Genomic DNA, 25736 nt, shown 5'->3' with positions numbered 1-25736 from the left:
CCCGACTCCCCAAAGCCTTTCCACCATCGACAAGACACAAGGCAGGAGTGTGATGGAACACTCCCCACTTGCCTGGATGAGTTGCAGCTCCAACAAACACTCGAGAAGCTCGACACCATCCAGGACAAAGCAGGCCGCTCGATGGGCCACGCTCCCCACCACCTCCAACACTCACTCCCTCCACCACCGGCGCACCGTGGCTGCAGTGTGCACCGTCTACAAGATGCACCGCGGCAATTCGCCAAGGCTTCTTCGGCAGCACCTCCCAAACCCGCCACCTCTACCGCCTCGAGGGACAAGGGCAGCAGGCGCGTGGGAACACCACCCCCTCCACGTTCCCCTCCCAGTCACACACCATCCCGACTTGGGAATATATCGGCCGTTCCTCCATCGTCGCTGGGTCACAATCCTGGAACTCCCTCCCTAACAGCACTGTGGGAGCACCTTCACCACACGGACTGCAGCGGTTCAAGAAGGCGGCTCACCACCACCTTCTCAAGGGGCAATTAGGGATGGGCAATAAATGCCGGCCTTGTCAGCTACGCCCACATCCCGTGAATGAATAATTAAAAAAAGCTATGTTGAAGAGCCAGGGAGAGCTCTCGCTTGTGTTCTGAGGCCAATATTTAACCTTCAATCTGCATCTCTTTTTTAAAAAAAAAAACATGATCTTGTCATTATCACGTCGCTGTTTGCGGGAGCTTGCTGTGCATAAATTGGCTGCGTTTCCTGCATTACAACAGCGACCGCACTTCATTGGCTGTGACGCGCTTTGGGACGACCTACATTGGCTCCTGGTTGAGTAAAGCCTCAATTTCAAAATTCTCCGTCCTTGTTTACAAATCCCTCCATGACCACCTCGCTCCTCCCTATCTCTGTCACCTCCTCCAGTCCCTACACCACTCCCTATCTCTGTAACCTCCTCCAGTCCCCTACACCCCTCCCTATCTCTGTAACCTCCTCCAGCCCCGACACCCCTCCCTATCTCTGTAACCTCCTCCAGCCACTACACCCCTCCCTATCTCTGTAACCCCCTCCGAGATGTCTGCGCTCCTCTAATTCTGCCCTCTTGAGCATCCCTGATTATAATCGCTCCACCATCGGTGGCCGTGCCTTCTGTTGCCTGGGCCCCAAGCTCTGGAACTCCCTCCCTAAACCTTTCCACCTCTCTACCTCTCTTTCCTCCTTTAAGACACTCCTTAAAACCGACCTCTTTGACCAAGCTCTGCCGTAATTTCTTCTTGTGTGTCAGCTGTGGCTCACTCGCCTCTGAGTCAGAAGGTTGTAGGTTCAAGTCCCACTCTCGGAATTTGAGTGCATAAATCTAGGCTGTCATTCCAGTGAAGTGCTGAGGGAGCGCCGCACTGTCGGAGGGGCGGTACTGAGGGAGTGCCGCACTGTCGGAGGGGCGGTACTGAGGGAGCGCCGCACTGTCGGAGGGGCAGTACTGAGGGAGTGCCGCACTGTCGGAGGGGCGGTACTGAGGGAGCGCCGCACTGTCGGAGGGGCAGTACTGAGGGAGCGCCGCACTGTCGGAGGGGCAGTACTGAGGGAGCGCCGCACTGTCGGAGGGGCAGTACTGAGGGAGCGCCGCACTGTCGGAGGGGCAGTACTGAGGGAGCGCCGCACTGTCGGAGGGGCAGTACTGAGGGAGCGCCGCACTGTCGGAGGGGCAGTACTGAGGGAGCGCCGCACTGTCGGAGGGGCAGTACTGAGGGAGCGCCGCACTGTCGGAGGGGCAGTACTGAGGGAGCGCCGCACTGTCGGAGGGGTAGTACTGAGGGAGCGCCGCACTGTCGGAGGGGCGGTACTGAAGGAGCGCCGCACTGTCGGAGGGGCAGTACTGAGGGAGCGCCGCACTGTCGGAGGGGCGGTACTGAGGGAGCGCCGCACTGTCGGAGGGGCGGTACTGAGGGAGCGCCGCACTGTCGGAGGGGCGGTACTGAGGGAGCGCCGCACTGTCGGACGGGCAGTACTGAGGGAGCCCTGCACTGTCGGAGGGGCGGTACTGAGGGAGCCCTGCACTGTCGGAGGGGTGGTACTGTGGGAGCCCTGCACTGTCGGACGGGCGGTACTGAGGGAGCGCCGCACTGTCGGAGGGGCAGTACTGAGATTATCTATTTAAAATGAACCGCATCTGTGGCATTAGTTGCTTTAGTCCAATCTAATTAAAACCAGGCGAGCAGAGAGGGAGAGAGCGTTCAGAGATTTGTGCCCTAACCCGAGATGGACCGCAGACAGCGACAGTAACTGTAACTCTGCCTGCGCCACTGAGGTCTTGGCGACGATTGAAATCTCCCAGCCCCAAAGGCTGCACGCACTCAAGTCAGATCATTCATCGCTAATCTAATCATCGCAGGGCACTTTGTCCAGTCTCAGCCTTGGCTGCGTCGACAGCAGACTGCGGAATCCGGGGGTAGCAGAGATAGGGGGAGGGGCCCAGGAGCTCTCTGCACTCCATCACTCCGCATCTCATTCTACCATTACTGACAGCTGCTTGGTCGGAGCAGGGGATGAGGGAAGAGGCGGCGGGTGAATATTTGCTAAATGCTGTCGGAAGTTAGAACACAACAGCGTATTAAGAAGAAAGAAATCTCATTACAATTGGGCGATCGCTTCACTGAACAGCAGGAACAAGCATTTATATAGTGCCTTTCACGACCACAGGACATCTCAAAGCGCTGTACAACCAATGAAGTACATTTGGAGTGTAGTCACTTTTGTAATGTGGGGAAGGCAGATGCTAATTTGTGCACAGCAAGCTCCCACACACAGTAATGTGATAATGACCCAGATCGTCTGTTTTTTTTTGTTCGGTTGGTTGAAGGATAAATATTGTTCCCCGGACACCGGGGAGAACTCCCCCTGCTCTTCTTCGAAATAGTGCCGTGGGATCTTTTACATCCACCCGAGAGGGCAGACATGGCCTCTGTTTAACGTCTCATCTGAAAGATGGCCCCTCCGTCAGTGCAGTACGGCGCTCCCTCAGTACCGCCCCTCCGTCAGCGCAGTACGGCGCTCCCTCAGTACCGCCCCTCCGTCAGTGCAGTACGGCGCTCCCTCAGTACCGCCCCTCCGTCAGCGCAGTACGGCGCTCCCTCAGTACCGCCCCTCCGTCAGTGCAGTACGGCGCTCCCTCAGTACCGCCCCTCCGTCAGTGCAGTACGGCGCTCCCTCAGTACCGCCCCTCCGTCAGCGCAGTACGGCGCTCCCTCAGTACCGCCCTTCCGTCAGTGCAGTACGGCGCTCCCTCAGTACCGCCCCTCCGTCAGTGCAGTACGGCGCTCCCTCAGTACCGCCCCTCCGTCAGTGCAGTACGGCGCTCCCTCAGTACTGCCCTTCCGTCAGCGCAGTACGGCGCTCCCTCAGTACCGCCCCTCCGTCAGTGCAGTACGGCGCTCCCTCAGTACTGCCCTTCCGTCAGCGCAGTAAGGCGCTCCCTAAGTACCATCCCTCCGACAGCGCAGTACGGTGCTCCCTCAGTACTGCCCCTCTGACAGCGCAGTACGGTGCTCCCTCAGTACTGCCCCTCTGACAGCGCAGTACGGTGCTCCCTCAGTACTGCCCCTCTGACAGCACAGTACGGCGCTCCCTCAGTACTGCCCTTCCGTCAGCGCAGTACGGCGCTCCCTCAGTACCGTCCCTCCGACAGCGCAGTACGGTGCTCCCTCAGTACTGCCCCTCTGACAGCGCAGTACGGCGCTCCCTCAGTACCGTCCCTCTGTCAGCGCAGTACGGCGCTCCCTCAGTACCGCCCCTCTGACAGCGCAGTACGGCGCTCCCTCAGTACCGCCTCTCCGACAGCGCAGTGCGGCGCTCCCTCAGTACTGCCCCTCTGACAGTACGGCGCTCCCTCAGTGCTGGCACTGGGAATGTCGGCCAGGATTATGGGGCTCAAATCTCTGGAGTGGGGCCTCAAACCACAACCTTCTGACTCATGAGTTATTTTCATTACTGATTATTTTCAACCTGGGTCAGTGCTGATTCTGGGGGGGGTTTGCGCCCAGGCAAGTTGTTCGACGCTGGGAAAAACGGCAATGGTGCTGAAAAGACAGCTCCTTTTAAAATGAACTAGCTTTGGTCCCCGCCACAAACTGCGTTCCCTAACCACTGACTCCCTCCCTCTCCCTAGCATCAATCTGAGGGTGAACCAGATTGCTCGCAACCTTGGTATCATATTTGACCCTGAAATGAGCTTCCGGCCACATATCCCGCAGCATAACTAAAACCGCCTGTTTCCACCCTCCGTAACATCGCCCGTCTCCGCCCCCTGCCTCAGCTCATCTGCTGCTGAAACCCTCATCCGTGCCCCCGTTACCTCCAGACTTGACTATTCCAACGCACTCCTGGCCGGCCTCCCACATTCTACCCCACGTAAACTAGAGGTGATCCAAAACTCGGCTGCCCCGTGTCCTAACTCACACCGAGTCCCGCTCACCCATCACCCCTTTTGCTCGCTGCCCCGTGTCCTAACTCGCACCAAGTTCCGCTCACCCATCACCCCCTGTGCTCGCTGCCCCATGTCCTAACTTGCACAGAGTCCCGCTCACCCATCACCCCCTGTGCTCGCTGTCCCCGTGTCCTAACTTGCGCAGAGTCCCGCTCACCCATCACCCCCTGTGCTCGCTGTCCCCGTGTCCTAACTTGCGCAGAGTCCCGCTCACCCATCACCCCCTGTGCTCGCTGCCCTGTGTCCTAACTTGCACCGAGTCCCGCTCACCCATCACCCCTGTGCTCACTGACCCGTGTCCTAACTCGCACAGAGTCCCACTTACCCATTACCTCCTGTACTCAATGCCCCGTGTCCTAACTCGCACCGAGTCCCGCTCACCCATCACCCCGTGTGCTCACTGACCCGTGTCCTAACTCACACCGAGTCCCACTCACCCATCACCCCCTGTGCTCACTGCCCCGTGTCCAAACTCGCACCGAGTCCCTCTCACCTATCACCCCCTGTGCTCACTGCCCCATGTCCTAACTCACACCGAGTCCCACTCACCCATCACCCCCGGTGCTCGCTGACCTACATTGGCTCCCGGTTGAACAACACTTTGATTTCAAAATTCTCATTCTTGTTTACAAATCACTCCATGGCCTTGCCCCTCCCTATCTCTGTCATCTTTTTCAGCCTCATGACCCCACAAGATATCTGCGTCTTTGTTGGTCCCAAATTCTGGCCTTTTGAACATTCCTCATTATAACTGCTCAACCATCGGTGGCCGTGCCTTCAGCTGCCTGGAACTCCCTGCCTAAACCCCTCTATCTCTCTTTCCTCCTTCAAGACGCTCTTTAAAATCTACCTCTTTAACCAAGCTTTTGGTTACCTGCCTTAATTTCTGATTTTGTTGCTCGGTGTCAAATATATCTGTTTGTCTTGTAACAATGTTGTGAAGCGTCTTGGGACATTTTACTACGTTAAAGATGCCATATAAATAAAAAATATTATTAACTAAATGCACCTAAAATCGAATGCTTTTCTTTTCCTGTCTTGCAAGGCAGCCCGCAGAGAGCCAGGGCTCTTTGCTACCTCAACCTGTCCTGGGTTGAGATGTCGGATGGGTAGCTTCGGCGAGCTATTCGACCATGGGGGCCACACGGCCTTGCTTGATCCTCTCCCTACTTAACAACAGCAGCTTGCATTTAGACAGCACCGTCGGTGTAGTTTGGGGAGCATAAGAACATAAGAAACAGGAGCACGAGTCGTCCATTCGGCCCCTCGAGCCTGCTCCGCCATTTAATAAGATCATGACTGATCTTCTACCTCAACTCTACTTTCCTGCCCGATCCCCATATCCCTTAATATCCAAAAATCTATCGATCTCAGCCTTGAATATACTCAATGACTGAGCCTCCACAGCCCTCTGGGGCAGAGAATTCCAAAGATTCGCCACTCTCTGAGTGAAGAAATTCCTCCTCATCTCAGTCCTAAATGGCCGACCCCTTATCCTGAGACTGTGACCCCTGGTTCTCGACTCCCCAGCCCCGGGGGGGGAAACACCCTCCCTGCATCTACAGCTACCGATAGTGCAGCGATGGAGATTTTAAAATTCCCCCACTGCCTTGCCCCCCCTATCTCTGTAACCTCCTCCAGCCCCCTACACCCCTCCCTATCTCTGTAACCTCCTCCAGCCCCTACACCCCTCCCTATCTCTGTAACCTCCTCCAGCCTCTACACCCCTCCCTATCTCTGTAACCTCCTCCAGCCCCCTACACCCCTCCCTATCTCTGTAACCTCCTCCAGCCCCTACACCCCTCCCTATCTCTGTAACCTCCTCCAGCCCCTACACCCCTCCCTATCTCTGTAACCTCCTCCAGCCCCTACACCCCTCCCTATCTCTGTAACCCCCTCCAGCCCCTACACCCCTCCCTATCTCTGTAACCTCCTCCAGCCCCTACACCCCTCCCTATCTCTGTAACCTCCTCCAGCCCCTACACCCCCCCCTATCTCTGTAACCTCCTCCAGCCCCTACACCCCCCTATCTCTGTAACCTCCTCCAGCCCCCTACACCCCCCCCTATCTCTGTAACCCCCTCCAGCCCCGACACCCCTCCCTATCTCTGTAACCCCCTCCAGCCCCTACACCCCTCCCTATCTCTGTAACCTCCTCCAGCCCCCTACACCCCTCCCTATCTCTGTAACCCTCTCCAGCCCCTACACCCCTCCCTATCTCTGTAACCCCCTCCAGCCCCTACACCCCTCCCTATCTCTGTAACCTCCTCCAGCCCCTACACCCCTCCCTATCTCTGTAACCTCCTCCAGCCCCTACACCCCTCCCAATCTCTGAAACCTCCTCCAGCCCCTACACCCCTCCCTATCTCTGTAACCCCCTCCAGCCCCTACACCCCTCCCTATCTCTGTAACCCCCTCCAGCCCCTACACCCCTCCCTATCTCTGTAACCTCCTCCAGCCCCGACACCCCTCCCTATCTCTGTAACCTCCTCCAGTCCCTACACCCCTCCCAATCTCTGTAACCTCTAGCCCCTACACCCCTCCCTATCTCTAACCCCCTCCAGCCACACCAACCTTCCAGATCGCTCCACTCTTCCAATTCTGACCTCTTGCGTATCCCCCCCCTCCCCCTGCCCCCCCCCCCCCCCCCCGGTGATTTCCATCGCTCCACCATCGGTGGCCGTGCCTTCAGTCGCCTGAACCCTAAGCTCTGGAACTCCCTCCCGAAACCTCTACGCTCCTTAAAACCTCCCTCTTTTGACCAAGCTTTTGGTCACCTGCCCTAATATCTCTCTTTGTGGCTCAGTGTCAAAATCTGTCTGATAATCGCTCCTGTGAGAAACCTTGCAACGTTTTACTATGTTAAAGGCGTTATACAAATGCAAATAGTTGTCGTATGACTTTGGCAGGAGAGTCATCATAGTCAACAAGAAGAGCAATAACAACAACTTGAATTTATATAGCACCTTCAACGGCCATTCTTGATGTGTGTGCCTGAGGTGCTGGCTAATGAACCATGTCGTGCATCGTAAGCAGGCTGTTGATGGGACTGGATCTGATTGTAGCGCCATCTGCAGGTAGCCCTGGGGTGAGATCAGGCAATGGGGCACAGGGGTTGGGGCAGAGGGCTGGAACCTGGGATCTTCCCATTCTGCAGGGGATCAGTACTGTGCTGGGTGCTGTATTTCCCCCCATGGTGAGGGGGCGGGGGATTTGTTCAGCCTCCCTGGCCTCACCCCTCTGTGTGTGTCTCTCTCTCTCTGTCTGTCTGTCTCTCTCTCTCTCTGTCCCTCTCTCTCTGTCCCTCTCCCTCTGTCCCTCTCCCTCTCCCTGTGTGTGTGTCTCTCTCTCTCTCTCTCTCTCTCCCTCTCTCTCTCTGTCCCTCTCTCTCTCTCTGTCCCTCTCTCTCTCTCTCTCTGTCCCTCTCCCTCTCCCTGTGTGTGTCTTTCTCTCTCTCTCTCTCTCTGTCCCTCTCTCTCTCTCCCCCTCTCCCTCTCCCTGTGTGTGTGTGTCTCTCGCTGTCTCTCTGTCTCTCACTGTCTGTCTGTCTGTCTCTCTCTCTCTCTGTGTCTCTCTCTGTGTCTCTCTGTCCCTCTCTCTCTGTCCCTCTCTCTCTGTCCCTCTCTCTCTCTGTCCCTTTCCCTCTGTCCCTCTGTCTCTCTCTCTGTCCCTCTCCCTCTGTCTCTCTCTCTCTGTCCCTCTCTCTCTATCCCTCTCCCTCTCCCTGTGTGTGTGTCCCTCTCTCTCTGTCCCTCTCCCTCTGTCTCTCTCTGTCCCTCTCTCTCTATCCCTCTCCCTCTCCCTGTGTGTGTGTCCCTCTCTCTCTGTCCCTCTCTCTCTCTGTCCCTCTCCCTCTGTCCCTCTCCCTCTCCCTGTGTGTGTGTGTCTCTCTCTCTCTCTCTCTCTCTCTCTCTCTGTCATTCTCTCTCTGTCCCTCTCTCTCTATCCCTCTCCCTCTCCCTGTGTGTGTGTCTCTCTCCCTCTGTCCCTCTCCCTCTGTCCCTCTCCCTCTGTCCCTCTCCCTCTGTCTCTCTCTCTCTGTCCCTCTCCCTCTCCCTGTGTGTGTGTGTCTCTCTCTGTCTCTCACTGTCTGTCTATCTCTCTCTCTCTGTGTCTCTCTCTCTGTCTCTCTCTGTCCCTCTCTCTCTGTCCCTCTCTCTCTGTCCCTCTCCCTCTGTCCCTCTGTCCGTCTCTCTCTCTGTCCCTCTCTCTGTGTCCCTCTCCCTCTCCCTGTGTGTGTGTCTCTCTCTCTCTCTGCTCCTCTCTCTCTGTCCCTCTCCCTCTCCCTGTGTGTGTGTCTCTCTCTCTCTGTCCCTCTCTCTGTGTCCCTCTCCCTCTCCCTGTGTCTCTCTCTCTCTCTCTCTCTCTGTCTCTCTCTCCAGTTGAGAGGTTCAGTGAGCTCGGGGGATTTGCCAATTGGCTGCTCCTCTCTGCAGTTGTGCAGAAGGCTAATCATGTCAGGACGCAACCTGTGACGAGCGAGAGTGTGTCGGGAACGAGGCAGAATAAGCTGCCATGCCGTCACCTGCTGGCAACGTCTGTTGCGGAGGGAGAGTGCGGCTCGGATAAGGAAGAATCCGTCTGGTGCAGCCGACCCCAGGTCTCTCGGGCATGGGGCTGTAGTGTCTCTTCCCCCAACCCTTCCCCCACTTCCAACCTCCGCCTCCTGGCCCCCAGCTCCTGTCTCAGCCCTGCCCTCCCAGATTCCCAGCTGGGGGCCTGTTACTCACGGTGGATTCTGATGGTGGAGGATTCTTGATGGATTTTCGACTTTGTTGTTTTTGGGGCGATAACGGCGGTGGGGCGGGAAAGTTAGCGCCCGGGAGCAGTTTGCCTCTGTCGGTAAGTTTGGGGCAGCTGGGCCCCAAGTCGGGGGACGCAGTGCTAAGGGAGGCGTTGTCCACCTCTGTTCGGGCGTTAGGATGGGAAACTCCCAGGCTAATCAGCATATCATATCTAGGCAGTCCCGCGAAGCGAGGATGACTTGCTTCCACGCCAAAAAGGGATGAGTTCCCAGGTGTTTCAATGAAGGACCGAATATTCCAGATCCCGAACTACATCCTGAAGGGCTGGAAGATGCCTGTGGGTGGATTGTTTTAACGTGGGGTGACCGTTGCACACCAGCCACCACACGGGGCTTGACAGAGCGAGGTCTCGGTCCAGGGGCAAGGGTTAACCAGGACGACTGGAGACCAGCTCTGCTGCACGGACCCAGTGCGCACACATATCGCACAGTGTGGGCTGGTCCGTGCTGACCCTGGGCCCAAACTTGCGCCTCTCCTGGGCCCCGATCACGTCCCTCTACAATCTCTCGCCGCTCCTGCTGTACCTGCCCACGCTCCAATCACCGACCGGGACCTTGAGGACGTCCCCTCTTCCTACACCAGCTCGCACTGTACCTTGCAGTGGCACACCTCCACACTGCTTCCAGGCCGCCCATTGCTCCTTTTATGGCCCCGACCTGCCGCTGGTGTTCTCGCGCAGGTCTCCTCAGCTGAAGAGCTGGGAGTGCTCCGAGATGGGTGTTATGGGGGAGAAACCTCAAAAAGATACCACAAAAACATTCCCAAAACCTTGCCCAAGCCACCACAACACAAATCCCAAAAAACATTAAGAAACAATCACACTTACTTTCGGATTCCATTACTCTCCGCTGTCCCGATGGTTGGACCGCCCTGATTTCCCAGGTGGTCAGACACAGGCGTGCTGTGGGGCGGACGGGTCGGGCAATGGTCCAAACTCGCGCCGGTGTCGCAACCATACGAACACAAGAAATAGGAGCAGGAGTCGGCCATACGGCCCCTCGAGCCTGCTCCGCCATTCAATACGATCATGGCTGATCTAATCATGGACTCAGCTCCACTTCCCCGCCCGCTCCCCATAACCCTTCACTCCCTTATCAGTTAAGAAACTGTCTATTGTGTATCTGTAAAGCATGCACTCCCATGTTCCGCCACCAGGGAGTGCATCCCCTGAAGTCCCAAGGGATCCCAGCATCCCTTGGGAGCACTGTATATAAGCCGGCCCCTAAGGCCTGTTCCTCACTCTGGAGTGCCTTAATAAAGACTGAGGTCACTGTTACTTTAACCTCCCTGTGTGCAGTCTCATCTGTGTTTGGAACACAACAATTGGCGACGAGAATACGAATCCAAAGATGCAGGAAACTGCGGGCATCCTGGAGAAGTTCTCGGAGGATGAGGACTGGGAAGCCTATGTCGATTGGCTAGACCAGTACTTTGTAGCCAACGAGCTGGACGGAGAAGGAAGCGCTGCAAAACGGAGAGCGGTCCTCCTCACGGTCTGCGGGGCACCGACCTACAGCCTCATGAAGAATCTTCTGGCTCCGGTGAAACCCACAGATAAGTCGTCTGAGGAGCTGTGTACACTGGTTCGGGAGCATCTTAACCCGAGGGAGAGCGTACTGATGGCGAGGTATCGGTTCTACACGTGCCAGTGATCTGAAGGTCAGGAAGTGGCGAGCTACATCACTGAGCTAAGGCGACCTGCAGGACAATGTGAGTTTGATGGCTACCTGGAGCAAATGCTCAGAATTTTTTGTACTGGGCATTGGCCACGAGATCATCCTACGAAAACGTTTGACTGTAGAGACACCGACCCTCAGTAAGGCCATTGCGATAGCACAGTCGTTTATGTCCACTAGTGATAACAACAAACAAATCTCTCAGCACACAAGTGCTAGCAATGTTCATAAATTAACTGGAACAGTGTTTGCGAGTAGAAATGTACAGGGCAGAACCCACGAGTCTGCAACTGCCAGCAGGCCTCAGGTGGCCCAGATGACTCAGTCCCCAACAAAGGATGAATGCAAGACAGTTCACACCTTGTGGGCGTTGTGGAGGCTTCCATTCAGCCTATTCATGCCGCTTCAAAGGGTATGTTTGCAAGAGCTGTGGAACAATGGGGCACCTCCAACGAGCTTGCAGACAAGCTGCAAGCTCTGCAAAACCTGCTAACCACCACGTGGCAGAGGAAGATCGGTCCATGGTGGATCAAAGCAATTTTGAGCCTTAGAGAGAGGACGCAGATGCTGAAGTACACTGGGTGCACACATTTTTTGACGAAATGTCCACCTATAATGCTAAACATAAAATTGAATGGCTTACACGTAGCCATGGAACTGGACACTGGCGCTAGCCAATCCATCCTGAGTAAAAAGATGTTTGAGAGACTGGTGCAACAAGGCATTCAGACCAGCCCTGAGCTCCATCCACATGAAACTGAGAACGTACACCAAAGAGCTTATCACTGTCCTGGGCAGCGCCATGGTCAAGGTCACCTACGAGGGCACAGTGCACGAACTGCCACTCTGGATTGTCCCGGGCGATGGCCCCACACTGCTTGGAAGGAGCTGGCTAGGTAAAATCTGCTGGAACTGGGATGACATCCGAGCGCTATCACATGTCGATGAGGCCTCATGTACCCAGGTTCTTAACAAATTTCCTTCCCTTGTTGAGCCAGGCATTGGAAACTTTTCCGGGGCGAAGGTGCGGACCCACTTGGTCCCAGAGGCACGACCCATTCACCACAAGGTGCGAGCGGTACCTCACATGATGAGGGAGAGAGTGGAAATCGAGCTGGACAGGCTGCAACGCGAGGGCATCATCTCCCCAGTGGAATTCAGCGAGTGGGCCAGCCCGATTGTTCCAGTACTCAAAAGTGATGGCACAGTCAGGATTTGCAGCGATTATAAAGTAACTATTAATCGTTTCTCGCTATAGGACCAATACCCGCTACCTAAGGCAGACGACCTATTTGCCACGCAGGCAGGAGGCAAGACATTCACCAAGCTCGACCTGACTTCAGCCTACATGACGCAGGAGCTGGAGGAGTCTTCGAAGGGCCTCACCTGCATCAACACGCACAAGGGACTGTTCATCTACAACAGATGCCCGTTTGGAATTCGGTCGGCTGCAGCGATCTTCCAGAGAAACATGGAGTGCCTACTCAAGTCGGTACCACGCACGGTGGTCTTTCAGGACGACATATTGGTCACGGGTCGGGACACTGCCGAGCACTTACAAAACCTGGAGGAAGTCCTCCAGCGACTGGATCGCGTAGGGCTGCGGCTGAAGAGGTCGAAATGCGTCTTCATGGCAACAGAAGTGGAGTTTTTGGGGAGAAAGATCGCGGCAGATGGCATTCGGCCCACAGACGCCAAGACAGAGGCTATCAGGAACACGCCCAGGCCACAGAACGTCACGGAGCTGCGGTCGTTCCTGGGACTCCTCAATTATTTTGGTAACTTCCTACCGGGGTTAAGCACCCTCTTAGAGCCCCTACATGTGTTATTGCGTAAAGGTGAGAACTGGGTATGGGGAAAAAACCAAGTAATTGCTTTTGAGATAGCCAGAAACATTTTATGCTCCAAAAGCTGCTTGTATTGTATAACCCGTGTAAAAGACTTGTGCTAGCATGTGATGCATCGTCGTATGGAGTCGGGTGTGTATTACAACAAGCTAACGTTGCGGGGAAGTTGAAACCTGTCGCCTATGCTTCCAGGAGCTTGTCTAAGGCCGAGAGGGCCTACAGCATGATTGAGGAAGAGGCATTAGCGTGTGTGTTCGGGGTAAAGAAAATGCATCAGTATCTGTTTGGCCTCAAATTTGAGCTGGAAACCGATCACAAGCCCCTTATATCCCTGTTCGCTGAAAATAAGGGGATAAATAGTAATACCTCAGCCCACATACAAAGGTGGGCACTCGCGCTATAAGCATTTAACTATACCATCCGCCACAGGCCAGGCACCGAGAACTGTGCGGATGCTCTCAGTTGGCTACCATTGCCCACCACGGGGGTGGAAATGGTGCAGCCTGCAAACTTGTTGATGGTGGCACAGCCCGCAGACTTGTTGATGGTCATGGAAGCGTTTGAAAATGATAAATCACCTGTCACGGCCCGCCAGATTAGGACTTGGACCAGCCAAGATCCTCTGCAGTCCCTAGTAAAAAAAACTGTGTACTGCATGGGAGCTGGGCCAGCATCCCCGTTGAAATGCAAGAGCTAATCAAGCCGTTCCAGCGGCAAAAGGACAAGCTGTCCATTCAGGCAAACTGACTGTTGTAGGATAACCGCGTAGTGCTACCCAAAAAGGGCAGGGAGACGTTCATCTCGGATCTCCACAGCACACACCCGGGTATAGTAATGATGAAAGCGATAGCCAGATCCCACGTGTGGTGGCCCGGTATCGACTCTGACTTAGAGTTCTGTGTACAGCAATGCAGTGTATGTGCTCAGTTGAGCAACGCGCCCAGAGAGGCAGCACTAAGTTTGTGGTCCTGGCCCTCCAGACCATGGTCGAGGATCCATGTCGACTATGCGGGCCTGTTTCTCGGTAAAATGTTCCTGGTGGTGGTGGATGCTTTTTCAAAATGGATTGAATGTGAAATAATGTTGGGAAGCACCGCCACCGCCACCATTGAAAGCCTGAGGGCCATGTTTGCCACCCACGGCCTGCCTGACATACTGGTCAGTGACAACGGGCCATGTTTCACCAGTGAATTAAAGAATTCATGACTCGCAATGGGATCAAACATCTCAACTCGGCCCCGTTTAAACCAGCCTCCAATGGGCAGGCAGAACGGGCAGTACAAACAATCAAACAGAGCCTTAAACGAGTCACAAAAGGCTCACTCCAAACCCGCCTGTCCCGAGTACTGCTCAGCTAACACACGAGACCCCAATTGCTCACAGGGGTGCCCCCGGCTGAGCTACTCATGAAAAGGACACTTAAAACCAGACTCTCGCTGGTTCACCCCAACCTGCATGATCAGGTAAAGAGCAGGCGGCAGCAACAAAATATAAACGATGGTCGCGCCACTGTGTCACGGGAAATTGATCTGAATGACCCTGTGTATGTGCTAAACCATGGACATGGTCCCAAGTGGATCACGGGCATGGTGATAGCTCAAGAAGGGAGTAGGGTGTTTGTAGTCAAACTAGACAATGGACACATTTGCAGAAAGCACCTGGACCAAACAAGGCTGCGGTTCACAGACTGCCCTGAACAACCCACAGCAGACACCACCTTTTTCGAGCCCACAACACACACCCAAAGGATCAACAACACCACCCCGGACCAGGAAATTGAACCCATCACACCCAACAGCCCAGCAAGGCCAGGCTCACCCAGCAGCCCTGCAGGACCAACAACACGCCAGCCAGCCCAGCGAGGGCACAGCCAACACACCAGAACAGACATTTGTACCGAGGCGGTCCACCAGGGAAAGAAAGGCTCCCGACTGCCTCACTTTGTAAATAGTTTTCACTTTGACTTTGAGGGGGGAGTGAAGTTGTGTATCTGTAAAGCATGCACGCCCATGTTCCGCCACCAGGGAGTGCATCACCTTAAGTCCCAAGGGATCCCAGCATCCCTTGGGGGCACTGTATATAAGCCGGTCCCTAAGGCCTGTCCCTCACTCTGGAGTGTCTTAATAAAGACTGAGGTCACTGTTACTTTAACCTCCCCGTGTGTGCAGCCTCATCTGTGTTAGGAACACAATACTGTCTATCTCCGCCTTAAATTTATTCAATGTCCCAGCCTCCACTGCTCTCTGAGGCAGCGAATTCCACAGATTTACAGCCCTCAGAGAAGAAATTCCTCCTCATCTCAGTTTTAAATGGGCGGCCCCTTATTCTAAGACCATGCCCCCTAGTTCTAGTCTCCCCCATCAGTGGAAACATCCTCTCTGCATCCACCTTGTCAAGCCCCCTCATAATCTGATACATTTCGATAAAATCACCTCTCATTCTTCTGAATTCCAATGAGTAGAGGCCCAACCTACTCAATCTTTCCTCATAAGTCAACCCCCTCATCCCCGGAATCAACCGAGTGAACCTTCTCTGAACTGCCTCCAAAGCAAGTATATCCTTTCGTAAATATGGAAGCCAAAACTGCACGCAGTACTCCAGGTGTGGCCTCACCAATACCCTGTATAACTGTAGCAAGACTTCCCTGCTTTTATACTCCATCCCCTTTGCAATAAAGGCCAAGATACCATTGGCCTTCCTGATCACTTGCTGTACCTGCATACTAACCTTTTGTGTTTCATGCACAAGTACCCCCAGGTCCCGCTGTACTGCGGCACTTTGCAATCTTTCTCCGTTTAAATAATAACTTGCTCTTTGAGCCAGGGGCGTTGCACACCGGGCGTAGTTCCTCCGGGAAAACCAGACCGCGGGGCGCTGGAGGCTGACTGCCCAACCAACACACCTCACCGCCCCCATTGCCGCCGCTCCGGGGTGAAAAATTGAATGGAGACGAGTCGAAAATCAGGCCCCCTTGTGCCCAAGTGGTGGGTGGGCGGGCGAGCGGGATGGGCACAGGTGCGGGACACAGACTGCCAACTGCAGAGACAAACCTGTCTGGCCCTGCACTCTAACAGTCCATCTGACATCGCCCGTCTCCGCCCCCTGCCTCAGTCTATCCGCTGCTGAAACCCTCATCCGTGCCTTTGTTACCTCCTGGACGCGACTGTTCCAACGCACTCCCGGCCGGCCTCCCATCTTCCACCCTCTGGTTATGGAGGAGGTGAAGTTTACACAGTCTCAGGATAAGGGGTCGGCCATTTAGGACTGAGATGAGGAGGAATTTCTTCACTCAGAGGGGGGTGAATCTCTGGAATTCTCTGCCCCAGAGGGCTGTGGAGGCTCAGTCGTTGAGTATATTCAAGGCGGAGATCAATAGATTGTTGGTCACTCAGGGATTCAAGGGATATGGGGATCGGGCGGGAAAGTGGAGTTGAGGTCGAAGATCAGCCGCGATCTCATTGAATGGTGGGGCAGGCTCGAGGGGCCGAATGGCCGACTCCTGCTCCTATTAAGTTCTCACCTTAAATCTGTGTCCCCTCTGGTTTTTGCCCTTCCGCCAATCTCGATCAACTCTCTCCAGACCCCCTCCTGATTTTGAACATCTCGATCAAATCTCCCTCTCAACCTTCTCTGCTCCACGGAGAACAACCCCAGCTTCTCCAGTCTCCCCACGTCACTGAAGTCCCACATCCCCCTGGGACCATTCTCATAAATCAGTCTGCTGCTGAATCCTTTGAAGAATATGCTTTCATTAACTGTGATCGTTCTATCCTGTAGTTAGTGGATCGCTCTACCTACATTTATTACCCAGGTCCCTGCAGTTGCACCTTTATTGTTCATGGCTGACGTCATTTACTGCCACTTAATCCCTTGCACAAGTGTTTCTCGTACATTAACACTAATAGCAGAAGATAATGCAGGCTTTCCTCTCGTGACACGTCAAAAGCCATCCTGTGTATCTCGGAAGGACGCGTTTATTTGTACTGCCAAAATGGGCGTCATGCTCCACCCTTTGTTTCTGATTGGTCCCCTTGGAGCATGAGCCACACCCTGAAGTTTCACAGGAATGTGTCACTGGAACCACCCATCCCAAGGTCTCACTGACTTTGCAAATTGTAACTCGATTCAACTTTGACTTCCTGAAGCGACAGAGGACAGTGCCTTACCCCAGTCCAAGTACATGCCTCCCCCAGCCAAAGTGCCTTACTCCAGCGCTCCCAAGGTACAAGTACGTTCAACTATTAACCCTTAACTGTCCAGAATGGTTGAATGAAAGAAAGAAAGACTTACATTTATATAGCGCCTTTCACGACCACCAGACGTCTCAAAGTGCCTTCCAGCCAATGAAGTACTTTTGGAGTGTAGTCGCTGTTGTAATGTGGGAAATTAGCGCACGGCAAGCTCCCACACATAGCAATGTGATAATGACCCAGATCATCTGTTTTAGTGATGTTGGCCGAGGGATAAATATTGGCCCCAGGACACCGGGGAGAACTCCCCCTGCTCTTCTTCCAAATAGTGGCCCCGGGATCTTTTACGTCCACCTGAGGGGGCAGACGGGGCCTCTGTTTAATGTTTCATCCGAAAGACGGCAACTCCGACAGTGCGGTGCTCCCTCAGTACTGCCCCTCCGACAGTGCGGCGCTCCCTCAGTACTGCCCCTCCGACAGTGCGGGGCTCACTCAGCACTGCACTGGGAGTGTCAGCTTAGATATTTTGTGCTCCAGTCCCTGGGCTGGGACTTGAACCCACAACCTTCCGACTCAGAGGACAGAGCGCTGCCCACTGTGCCACAGCTGACCCTGCTGTGTTCAATGAAGGTGAACTCGATGACCCTGGGTATGGGTCTGTTTTTGTCGTGCGATCCCTGTGTTCTGTTGTGTTTGTTTGCGATGTGACTTTTACCCTGTTTCTCTGTCCCCCACCCCTCTCCTCTCTCTGTTGTGCCACAGGGGAAGTCCTACGTTTTTGATCGAGTGTTCCCGACCAACACCACCCAGGATCAGGTCTACAATGCCTGCGCCAAGCAGATTGTTCGAGGTAAGAAGGATCCCTTCTCGGAGCGGGCCACTGGCCTACAGTCGCTTTGGCTGAAGGGGGAGAGGGGCTGATGGTCACTGATGGGCAGAGAGAGAGAGAGAGAGGGACTCACATACACAGATATCGAGACACACACACACACACAGACAGAGACAGGCAGACAGACAGAGAAATTCACAGAGAGAGACAGACACACATACACACAGGCAGAGAGTGACACATACAGGCAAACATGGGGGGGAGGGACAGAGGGGGAGAGAGAGTGAAAGAGCGAGAGAGAGTGCGGGGGGGGGGGAAGGTGTGGAGACAGAGGGGGGAGGGACAGAGGAAGAGAGGGGAGGGACAGCGAGAGGGAGATCTGTTTTTTCTGAGTGATGTTGGTTGAGGGATGAATATTCGCCCCAGGACACCGCGGATAACTCCCCCTGCAATTCTTCCAAATAGCGGCTGTGGGATCTTTTACATCCGTCGAAGAGGGCAGACAGGGCCTCGGTTTAACGTCTCATCCGAAAGACGGCCCCTCCGACAGCGCGGCGCTCCCTCGGCACCGCCCCCTCGGTGGCGAGCGAGAGAGTGTGCGACCCACCGATCCACGGTTGACACTTCTCGGTCACCCCCTTCCAAAGCCGGAGCTCCCAGGTTTGCACAGCGCAACTCGCATTCACGATATGATGGGGTGCTCCGTCAACCCCTTTGGCTTGTTTCCGCAGATGTGTTGGGCGGCTATAACGGGACGATATTCGCCTACGGACAGACCTCGTCCGGAAAGACCCACACGATGGAGGTAAGGGCTGTACTTTTGGGGGTGGGGAATTTGGTCTGAAGAACATAAGAATTAGGAGCAGGAGTCGGCCATTCGGCCCCTCGAGCCTGCTCCGCCATTCAGTGAGATCGTGGCTGACCTCCGACCTCAACTCCACTTTGCCGCCCGATCCCTCGATTCCCCCAGACTGCCAAAATCTATAGATCCCAGCCTTGAATATACTCAAGGACTGAGCCTCCACAGCCCTCTGGGGCAGAGAATTCCAAAGATTCACCCCCCTCTGAGTGAAGAAATTCCTCCTCATCTCAGTCCTAAATGGCCGACCCCTTATCCTGAGACTGTGTGACCCCTGGTTCTAGACTCCCCAGCCCGGGGGGAAACACCCTCCCTGCATTTACCCTGTCAATCCCCTTCAGAATCTGGTATGTTTCAGTGAGATCACCTCTCATTCATCTAAACTCCAGAGAATATCGGCCCATTCTACACAATCTCTCATCATAAGCAAGTCCCCTCATCCCAGGAATCAATCTCGTGAACCTCTGTTGTACCACCTCTAATATGTCCTTACTATACAGTACAAATGCACACGAGGCCCATACGAGAGAGAAGGTCACTCTGTGACCAGTAACCTTTATTAGCCAGCATTGAAGTGATGAAGGTGGGTGGAGCTTCCCCTTTTATACCTGAAAGTCCAGTTTAGGAGTGTCGCCCACAAGTTCATCACCTAGTGGTCAGTGTTCTCACGGTGTACAACTTAGGTCAGTTTATACATGGGATACAATGACAGTTGAATACATGACAGTCTCCAAGGCAAGTATATCCTTCCTTAGATAATGAGACCAGAACTGTGCGCAGTACTCCAGGTGTGGTCTCACCAAGGCCTTGTACAATTGCAGCAAGCCTTCCTTACTCTTATACTCCAACCCCCTGGCAATAAAGGCCAACATGCCATTTGCCTTCCTGATCACTTACTATCATCACAGGCAGTCCCTCAAAAGAGGAAGACTTGCTTCCACTCTAAAAGTGAGTTCTTAGGTGGCTGAACAGTCCAATACGGGAACCACAGTCCCTGTCACAGGTGGGACAGACAGACGTTGAGGGAAGGGGAGGGTGGGACTGGTTTGCCGCACGCTCCTTCCGCTGCCTGCGCTTGGTTTCTGCACGCTCTCGGCGACGAGACTCGAGGCACTCAGCGCCCTCCCGGATGCACTTCCTCCACTTAGGGCGGACTGGTCTTTGGGCCAGGGACTCCCAGGTGTCGGTGGGGATGTTGCACTTTATCAGGGAGGGCTTTGAGGGTGGTCCCTTGTAACGTTTCCTCTGCCCACCTTTGGCTCGTTTGCCCGTGAAGGAGTTCCGAGTAGCGCGCTTGCTTTGGGAGTCTCGTGTCTGGGGGACATGCGGACAATGTGGCCCTGCCCGAAGGTACCTGCATACTAGCTTTCTGTGTTTCATGCACAGGGACTTGTTAACAAGACTTTCCCAAACGTTTTACCCCACTCCCCTTCCCCCACCGAAGGCGTCTTCTCCACAGCTGGGGCAGGGAGAGGAGTTTAACGGTCCAATGACCTCTGGCCTGTGTCTGCTCCCTCACCAAGTGAGCTTTCATGGTGGGGGAGTGCAGCCAGAAGGGCTATTCAACTGTGTGAGAGGGGATGTGTCACCAGTTGTGCATCACATTTGCACCTTTGCAATTGTCGGGGGGGTATGTCACTGGATAGGACGCAGGAACCTTATGGCCCAGAAATCCCTGTTTCTTCTTCCTGCGGAGCGCTCGACTAAAAATAAGAGAAAAGATGCGCGCACTTACCTTTTGGTCGAACGCCCGCCAGAGATACCGGACTCGAGGCCTCCTCTTCTTGTGCAACGGAGCACGTTCATGTCAGGATGTCCCCAGGAGTCACGTGAGCCTGGACACCCAATCACGGTCAAATATTTTCTCATTCATAGTAATAGGAGTTTCGTAGTAAATGCCAAACTTCTATTACTGTGATTGGAAAAACATCCCAAACACACACACACACACTACACAAAACATTAACAAAGACACCTCACATACATACACTGTAGAAATTAAAGTTGTGAGAAATGTTTTTTTAAGAAAAAAGTTTGCCGATTTTTAAAAAAAAGTTTTAATTCTGCTTAAAAATAAATGTAACATAGTGGGCAGGGTTTTTAAAAATGTGTGTTTATTTAATTTAATTATATTTTTCAACTCTTATGCCTGTAAAAGTCGGCTGTGCACCTGCTTTTTTTCAGGCGTAAGAGTTTTCAGGACATTTGCTGGGCAAGAGATGGGTAAATCCCCCCAATCTTGCCCTCGCTCCCGAGCTGCGGAGGATATGCCAAACCAGAAACTTGACAGATCAGAAAAGCTGGCTTTCAGCGCATGTGCGTTGCGTGCTGAAAACCGGCTTTTCCGATGCCTTCCCGGGTCCGTACAAACTTTGTACCGACCTGGGGAGACCGCGGTTCCTGGGCCCATATGGTCAGAGAATGATACAGCGCAGAAGGAGGCCATTTTGAACGAGCGATCCAATCAGTCCTACCCTTCCCCGCACCCGCCCCCTGGCTCTCTTATCCCATAGCCCTGAGAATTCCAGATCACAACGACTCACTGCATAGAACATCTCCGCTCATCTCCCCCTCTGGCCTTTTTGCTAAATACCTTGAATCTGCGTCCTCTGGTTCTCGACCTAATGGGAACAGTCCCTCTCGCTCTACTCTGTCGGGACCCTCCGTGATTTTGAACACCTCCGATCAAATCTCCCTCTCAAACTTCTCTGCTCTAGGGAGAACAACCCCAGCTTCTCCAGTCTCTCCCCACGTCACTGAAGTCCCTCATCCCCCTGGGACCATCCTGGTCAATCTCCCTCTGCACCCTCTCCAAGGCCCTTCACATCCTCCCTACAGTGTGGGGCCCAGAATTGGACACAATACCCCAGCTGGGGTCCAACTAGTCAATTTACGAAACTGTCTGCACAGTGCAGCCTGTTAACTGTTTAACTTTTGGCTTACTTTAAGTTAAATGCGTTCTTTCTGCAGGTCTGGCTACAAGGGGGGAGGGGGTGGGGCGAGGGGGGAACAGGATGTCCCAAATTGTCACCACTTGTTCACTTGAAGGTGCATTACATTTTTTGGTACGGAGGTGCGGTGAGTGAGGGTTCGGTGCCCAGAAGAGCCGAGGGCCCAGGGGCAGCACGGACCAGCCCACACTGTGCGATATGTGTGCACACTGAGTCCGTGCAGCAGAGCTGGTCTCCAGTCGTCCTGGTTAACCCTTGCCCCTGGACCAAGGCCTCGCTCTGTCAAGCCCCGTGTGGTGGCTGGTGTGCAACGGTCACCCCACGTTTAAAAAAAACCCACCCACAGGCATCTTCCACCCCCTCAATTGGAGTTCAGGGCTGCAACATCGGGTCCTTCATTGAAACATCTGTGAACTTGTGTGGAAGCAAGTCATCCTCGTTCGAGGGACCGCTTATGATGATAACTTGCCTTCCTGCATGGGATCCGATCCGGTCTGATGCAACATTGTGTTTTTCTTGCAGGGCACGCTTCACGACTCCCACTTGATGGGAATCATCCCAAGGATCACACATGACATCTTCGACCACATTTACTCAATGGATGAGAACCTGGAGTTCCACATCAAGGTAAGAACTCGGCCAGAGAAGGGCAGGATCCCGTCCGTGCGGTTAATATTGAGACCACGCGGTGAAGTCCCAACATTATACAATGAATGATACCACGATACAATGGTTTGGATGTACAGAGGGACCTGTACACCAGTCATTGAAAGCAAACACGCAGGTGCAGCAAGCAGTTAGGAAGGCCAATGGTATGTTGGCCTTCATTGCAAGAGGGTTTGAGTACAGGAGCAAGGATGTCTTACTGCAGTTATACAGGGCCCTGGTGAGACCACACCTGGAGTATTGTGTACAGTTTTGGTCTCCTTACCTAAGGAAGGATATACTTGCCATAGAGGGAGAGCAGCGAAGGTTCACCAGACTGATTCCTGGAAGGGCAGGACTGCCGTATGAGGAGAAATTGGGTCGACGGGGCCTGTATTCATTGGAGTTTCGAAGAATGAGAGGGGATCTCATTGAAATGTATAAAATTCTGACAGGGTTGGATAGACTGGATGCGGGGAGGATGTTTCCCCGGGGGCTGGGAAGTCTAGAACAAGGGCTCACACAGTCTCAGGTTACGGGGGAGGAAATTTAGGACCGAGATGAGGAGAAATGTTTTCACTCAGAGGGTGGTGAACCTGTGGAATTCTCTACCACAGAAGGCTGTGGAGACCAAGTCACTGAATATATTTAAGAGGGAGATAGAGAGATTTCTAGACACAAAAGGCATCAAGGGGTATGGGGAGACAGCGGGAATATGGTGTTGAGATAGAGGATCAGCCATGATCATATTGAATGGTGGTGCAGGCTCGAGGGGCCGAATGGCCGACTCCTGCACCTATTGTCTATGTTTCTATAACTGAGAGAGACTTATAACCATCAGGAAAGACTGGGGGCGGGTGTGCCAAAATTCAGGGCCACCAGAGCTGGCACACACCTACCTTGCTCTTGAAGTTTTTTCTGCCGGGAGCGTTGGGACAGCCTTTCCGTCGACTTTTGGGACTTTGTCGTTTTTCTTGCCGTCGGACCGGAATTCGGCCATGGTGGGAGCGGAGGTGCGGCGGGAAGTGAGGTCGACGGGCAGAAGTTGGGACTCTCTCCGAATTGTCCTTTATTGCAAAGGGGATGGAGTATAAAAGCAGGGAAGTCCTGCTACAGTTATACAGGGTATTGGTGAGGCCACACCTGGAGTACTGCATAGTTTGGTCTCCGTATTTAAGGAAGGATATACTTGCATTGGAGGGAGTTCAGAGAAGGTTCACTCGGTTGATTCCGGAGATGAGGGGGTTGTCTTATGAGGAAAGGTTGAGCAGGTTGGGCGTCTACTCATTGGAGTTCAGAAGAATGAGAGGTGATCTTATCGAAACGTATAAGATTATGAGGGGGCTCGACAAGGTGGATGCAGAGAGGATGTTTCCACTGATGGGGGAGACTAGAACTAGGGGGCATGGTCTTAGAATAAGGGGCCGCCCATTTAAAACTGAGATGAGGAGGAATTTCTTCGAAGAACATAAGAAATAGGAGCAGGAGTTGGCCATTCGGCCCCTCGAGCCTGCTCCGCCATTTAATACGATCATGGCTGATCTGATCATGGACTCAGCTCCACTTCCCTGCCCGCCCCCTTATTCCCTTATCGGTTAAGAAACTGTCTATCTCTGGCTTAAATTTATTCAATGTTCCAGCCTCCACAGCTCTCTGAGGCAGCGAATTCCACAGATTTACAACCCTCTGAGAGAAGAAATTCCTCCTCATCTCAGCTTTAAATGCCTTCTCTCAGAGGGTTGTAAATCTGTGGAATTCTCTGCCCCAGAGAGCTGTGGAGGCTGGGACATTGAATATATTTACGGTGGAGATAGACAGATCCTTGAGCGATAAGGAAGTGAAGGGTTATGGGGGGAGCGGGCGGGGAAGTGGAGCTGAGTCCATGATCGGATCGGCCATGATATTGAATGGCGGAGCAGGCTCGAGGGGCCGTATGGCCGACTCCTGCTCCGGTTTCTTGTGTTCCCCTCCGTTAAAGGGGAGAGAATCGGAGATTTTCTATCTTGGGTCACTGGGTTGCCAGGGTGGGTTTCAGCCGGGCCAGCAGCCTGGCACCCAAAAGGGGGTGCCAGGCTACCTGTTGGCAGCCCAACCGAACCCGTGGGCACTATTTTGCCGGCCGATTGGGCAGTCGGCCCTCCCCTCGAAGGACCGCCACACTGCCGGGCCGCGCAGCGCACATTGAGGAAAAGTTGCAACAACAGAGAAAGCTGTTGGGCGACACTGGGCAGCGGGGGAAAGATTTTTACCACTAAATTTGGGGCGCAGCATTATGCAGATGAGGGCGAGCGGCAGTGTGCGTTTTGATGAAGCGCTTGTGGCAGTGAGATGGAATTGGGGTGGGCCAAAAAAATCCCTGACCCGAATTTGGGTCGGGCCGGCCATTGTATTGCAACATAGCGACCACTAGCTGCATGGCCATCGCTGAACGGTGGAAATGGGCCTTATACACACCCTGAATTTCCACCCCTGGGGATCTTTCCTCTGGAAAGGAGACTTGACCTCATAGAATTGAAGAGCAGGCAAGTTTTGTTAAACTTGTACACAAGTACTTGTTAGACCACACTTGGAGCACCGTGCACAGTTCTGGTCTCCATATACCTGGGTTAGACCACACTTGGAGCACCGTGCACAGTTCTGGTCTCCATATACCTGGGTTAGACCACACTTGGAGCACCGTGCACACAGTTGTGGTCTCCATATACCTGGGTTAGACCACACTTGGAGCACCGTGCACACAGTTCTGGTCTCCATATACCTGGGTTAGACCACACTTGGAGCACCGTGCACACAGTTCTGGTCTCCATATACCTGGGTTAGACCACACTTGGAGCACCGTGCACACAGTTCTGGTCTCCATATACCTGGGTTAGACCACACTTGGAGCACCGTGCACAGTTCTGGTCTCCATATACCTGGGTTAGACCATACTTGGAGCACCGTGCACAGTTCTGGTCTCCATATACCTGGGTTAGACCACACTTGGAGCACCATGCCCAGTTCTGGTCTCCATATACCTGGGTTAGACCTCACTTGGAGCACCGTGCACACTTCTGGTCTCCATATACTTGGGTTAGACCACACTGGGAGCACTGTGCACAGTTCCGGTCTCCATATACCTAGGTTAGACCTCACTTGGAGCACCGTGCACAGTTCTGGTCTCCATATACTTGGGTTAGACCACACTTGGAGCACCGTGCACACTTCTGGTCTCCATATACTTGGGTTAGACCACACTTGGAGCACTGTGCACAATTCTGGTGTCCATATTATAAAAAAGGTTTCGAGACACTAGAGAAGGCACAAGCAACGATTTACCATGAAGGATACAAGAACAGAAAGATTCTTCTCATCAGGACAGGCCGCGATCTTTTCTCTAGAGAGGAGAAGACTGAGGGGTGACCTGATAGAGATCTGCAAAATTATGAAAGAATATCGATCGGGTAGACGTAGCGATGATGCTTCCTCTTGTGAGGCGGGTGGGG

At 53.8% G+C, this 25736-nt stretch overlaps 1 protein-coding gene across 1 annotated transcript in view; it reads left to right on the top strand.

The window, feature by feature from the left end:
- Positions 1-13461: 13461 nt before the first annotated feature.
- Positions 13462-25736, top strand: part of LOC139240886 (kinesin heavy chain-like) — an 89532-nt gene continuing 77257 nt past the window's right edge. The window contains exons 1-4 of the mRNA XM_070869391.1: positions 13462-13515; positions 17730-17817; positions 18528-18601; positions 22129-22233. Coding sequence (XP_070725492.1) covers positions 13462-13515; positions 17730-17817; positions 18528-18601; positions 22129-22233 — 321 coding nt within the window. The remainder of the gene's footprint in view (positions 13516-17729; positions 17818-18527; positions 18602-22128; positions 22234-25736) is intronic.

This window comes from Pristiophorus japonicus, chromosome X (genome assembly GCF_044704955.1).
Source record: "Pristiophorus japonicus isolate sPriJap1 chromosome X, sPriJap1.hap1, whole genome shotgun sequence".
Classification (NCBI taxonomy): Eukaryota; Metazoa; Chordata; class Chondrichthyes; family Pristiophoridae; genus Pristiophorus; species Pristiophorus japonicus.
Note: the sequence above shows the minus strand (reverse complement) of the source record. Positions and strands in the feature narration are given on the sequence as shown.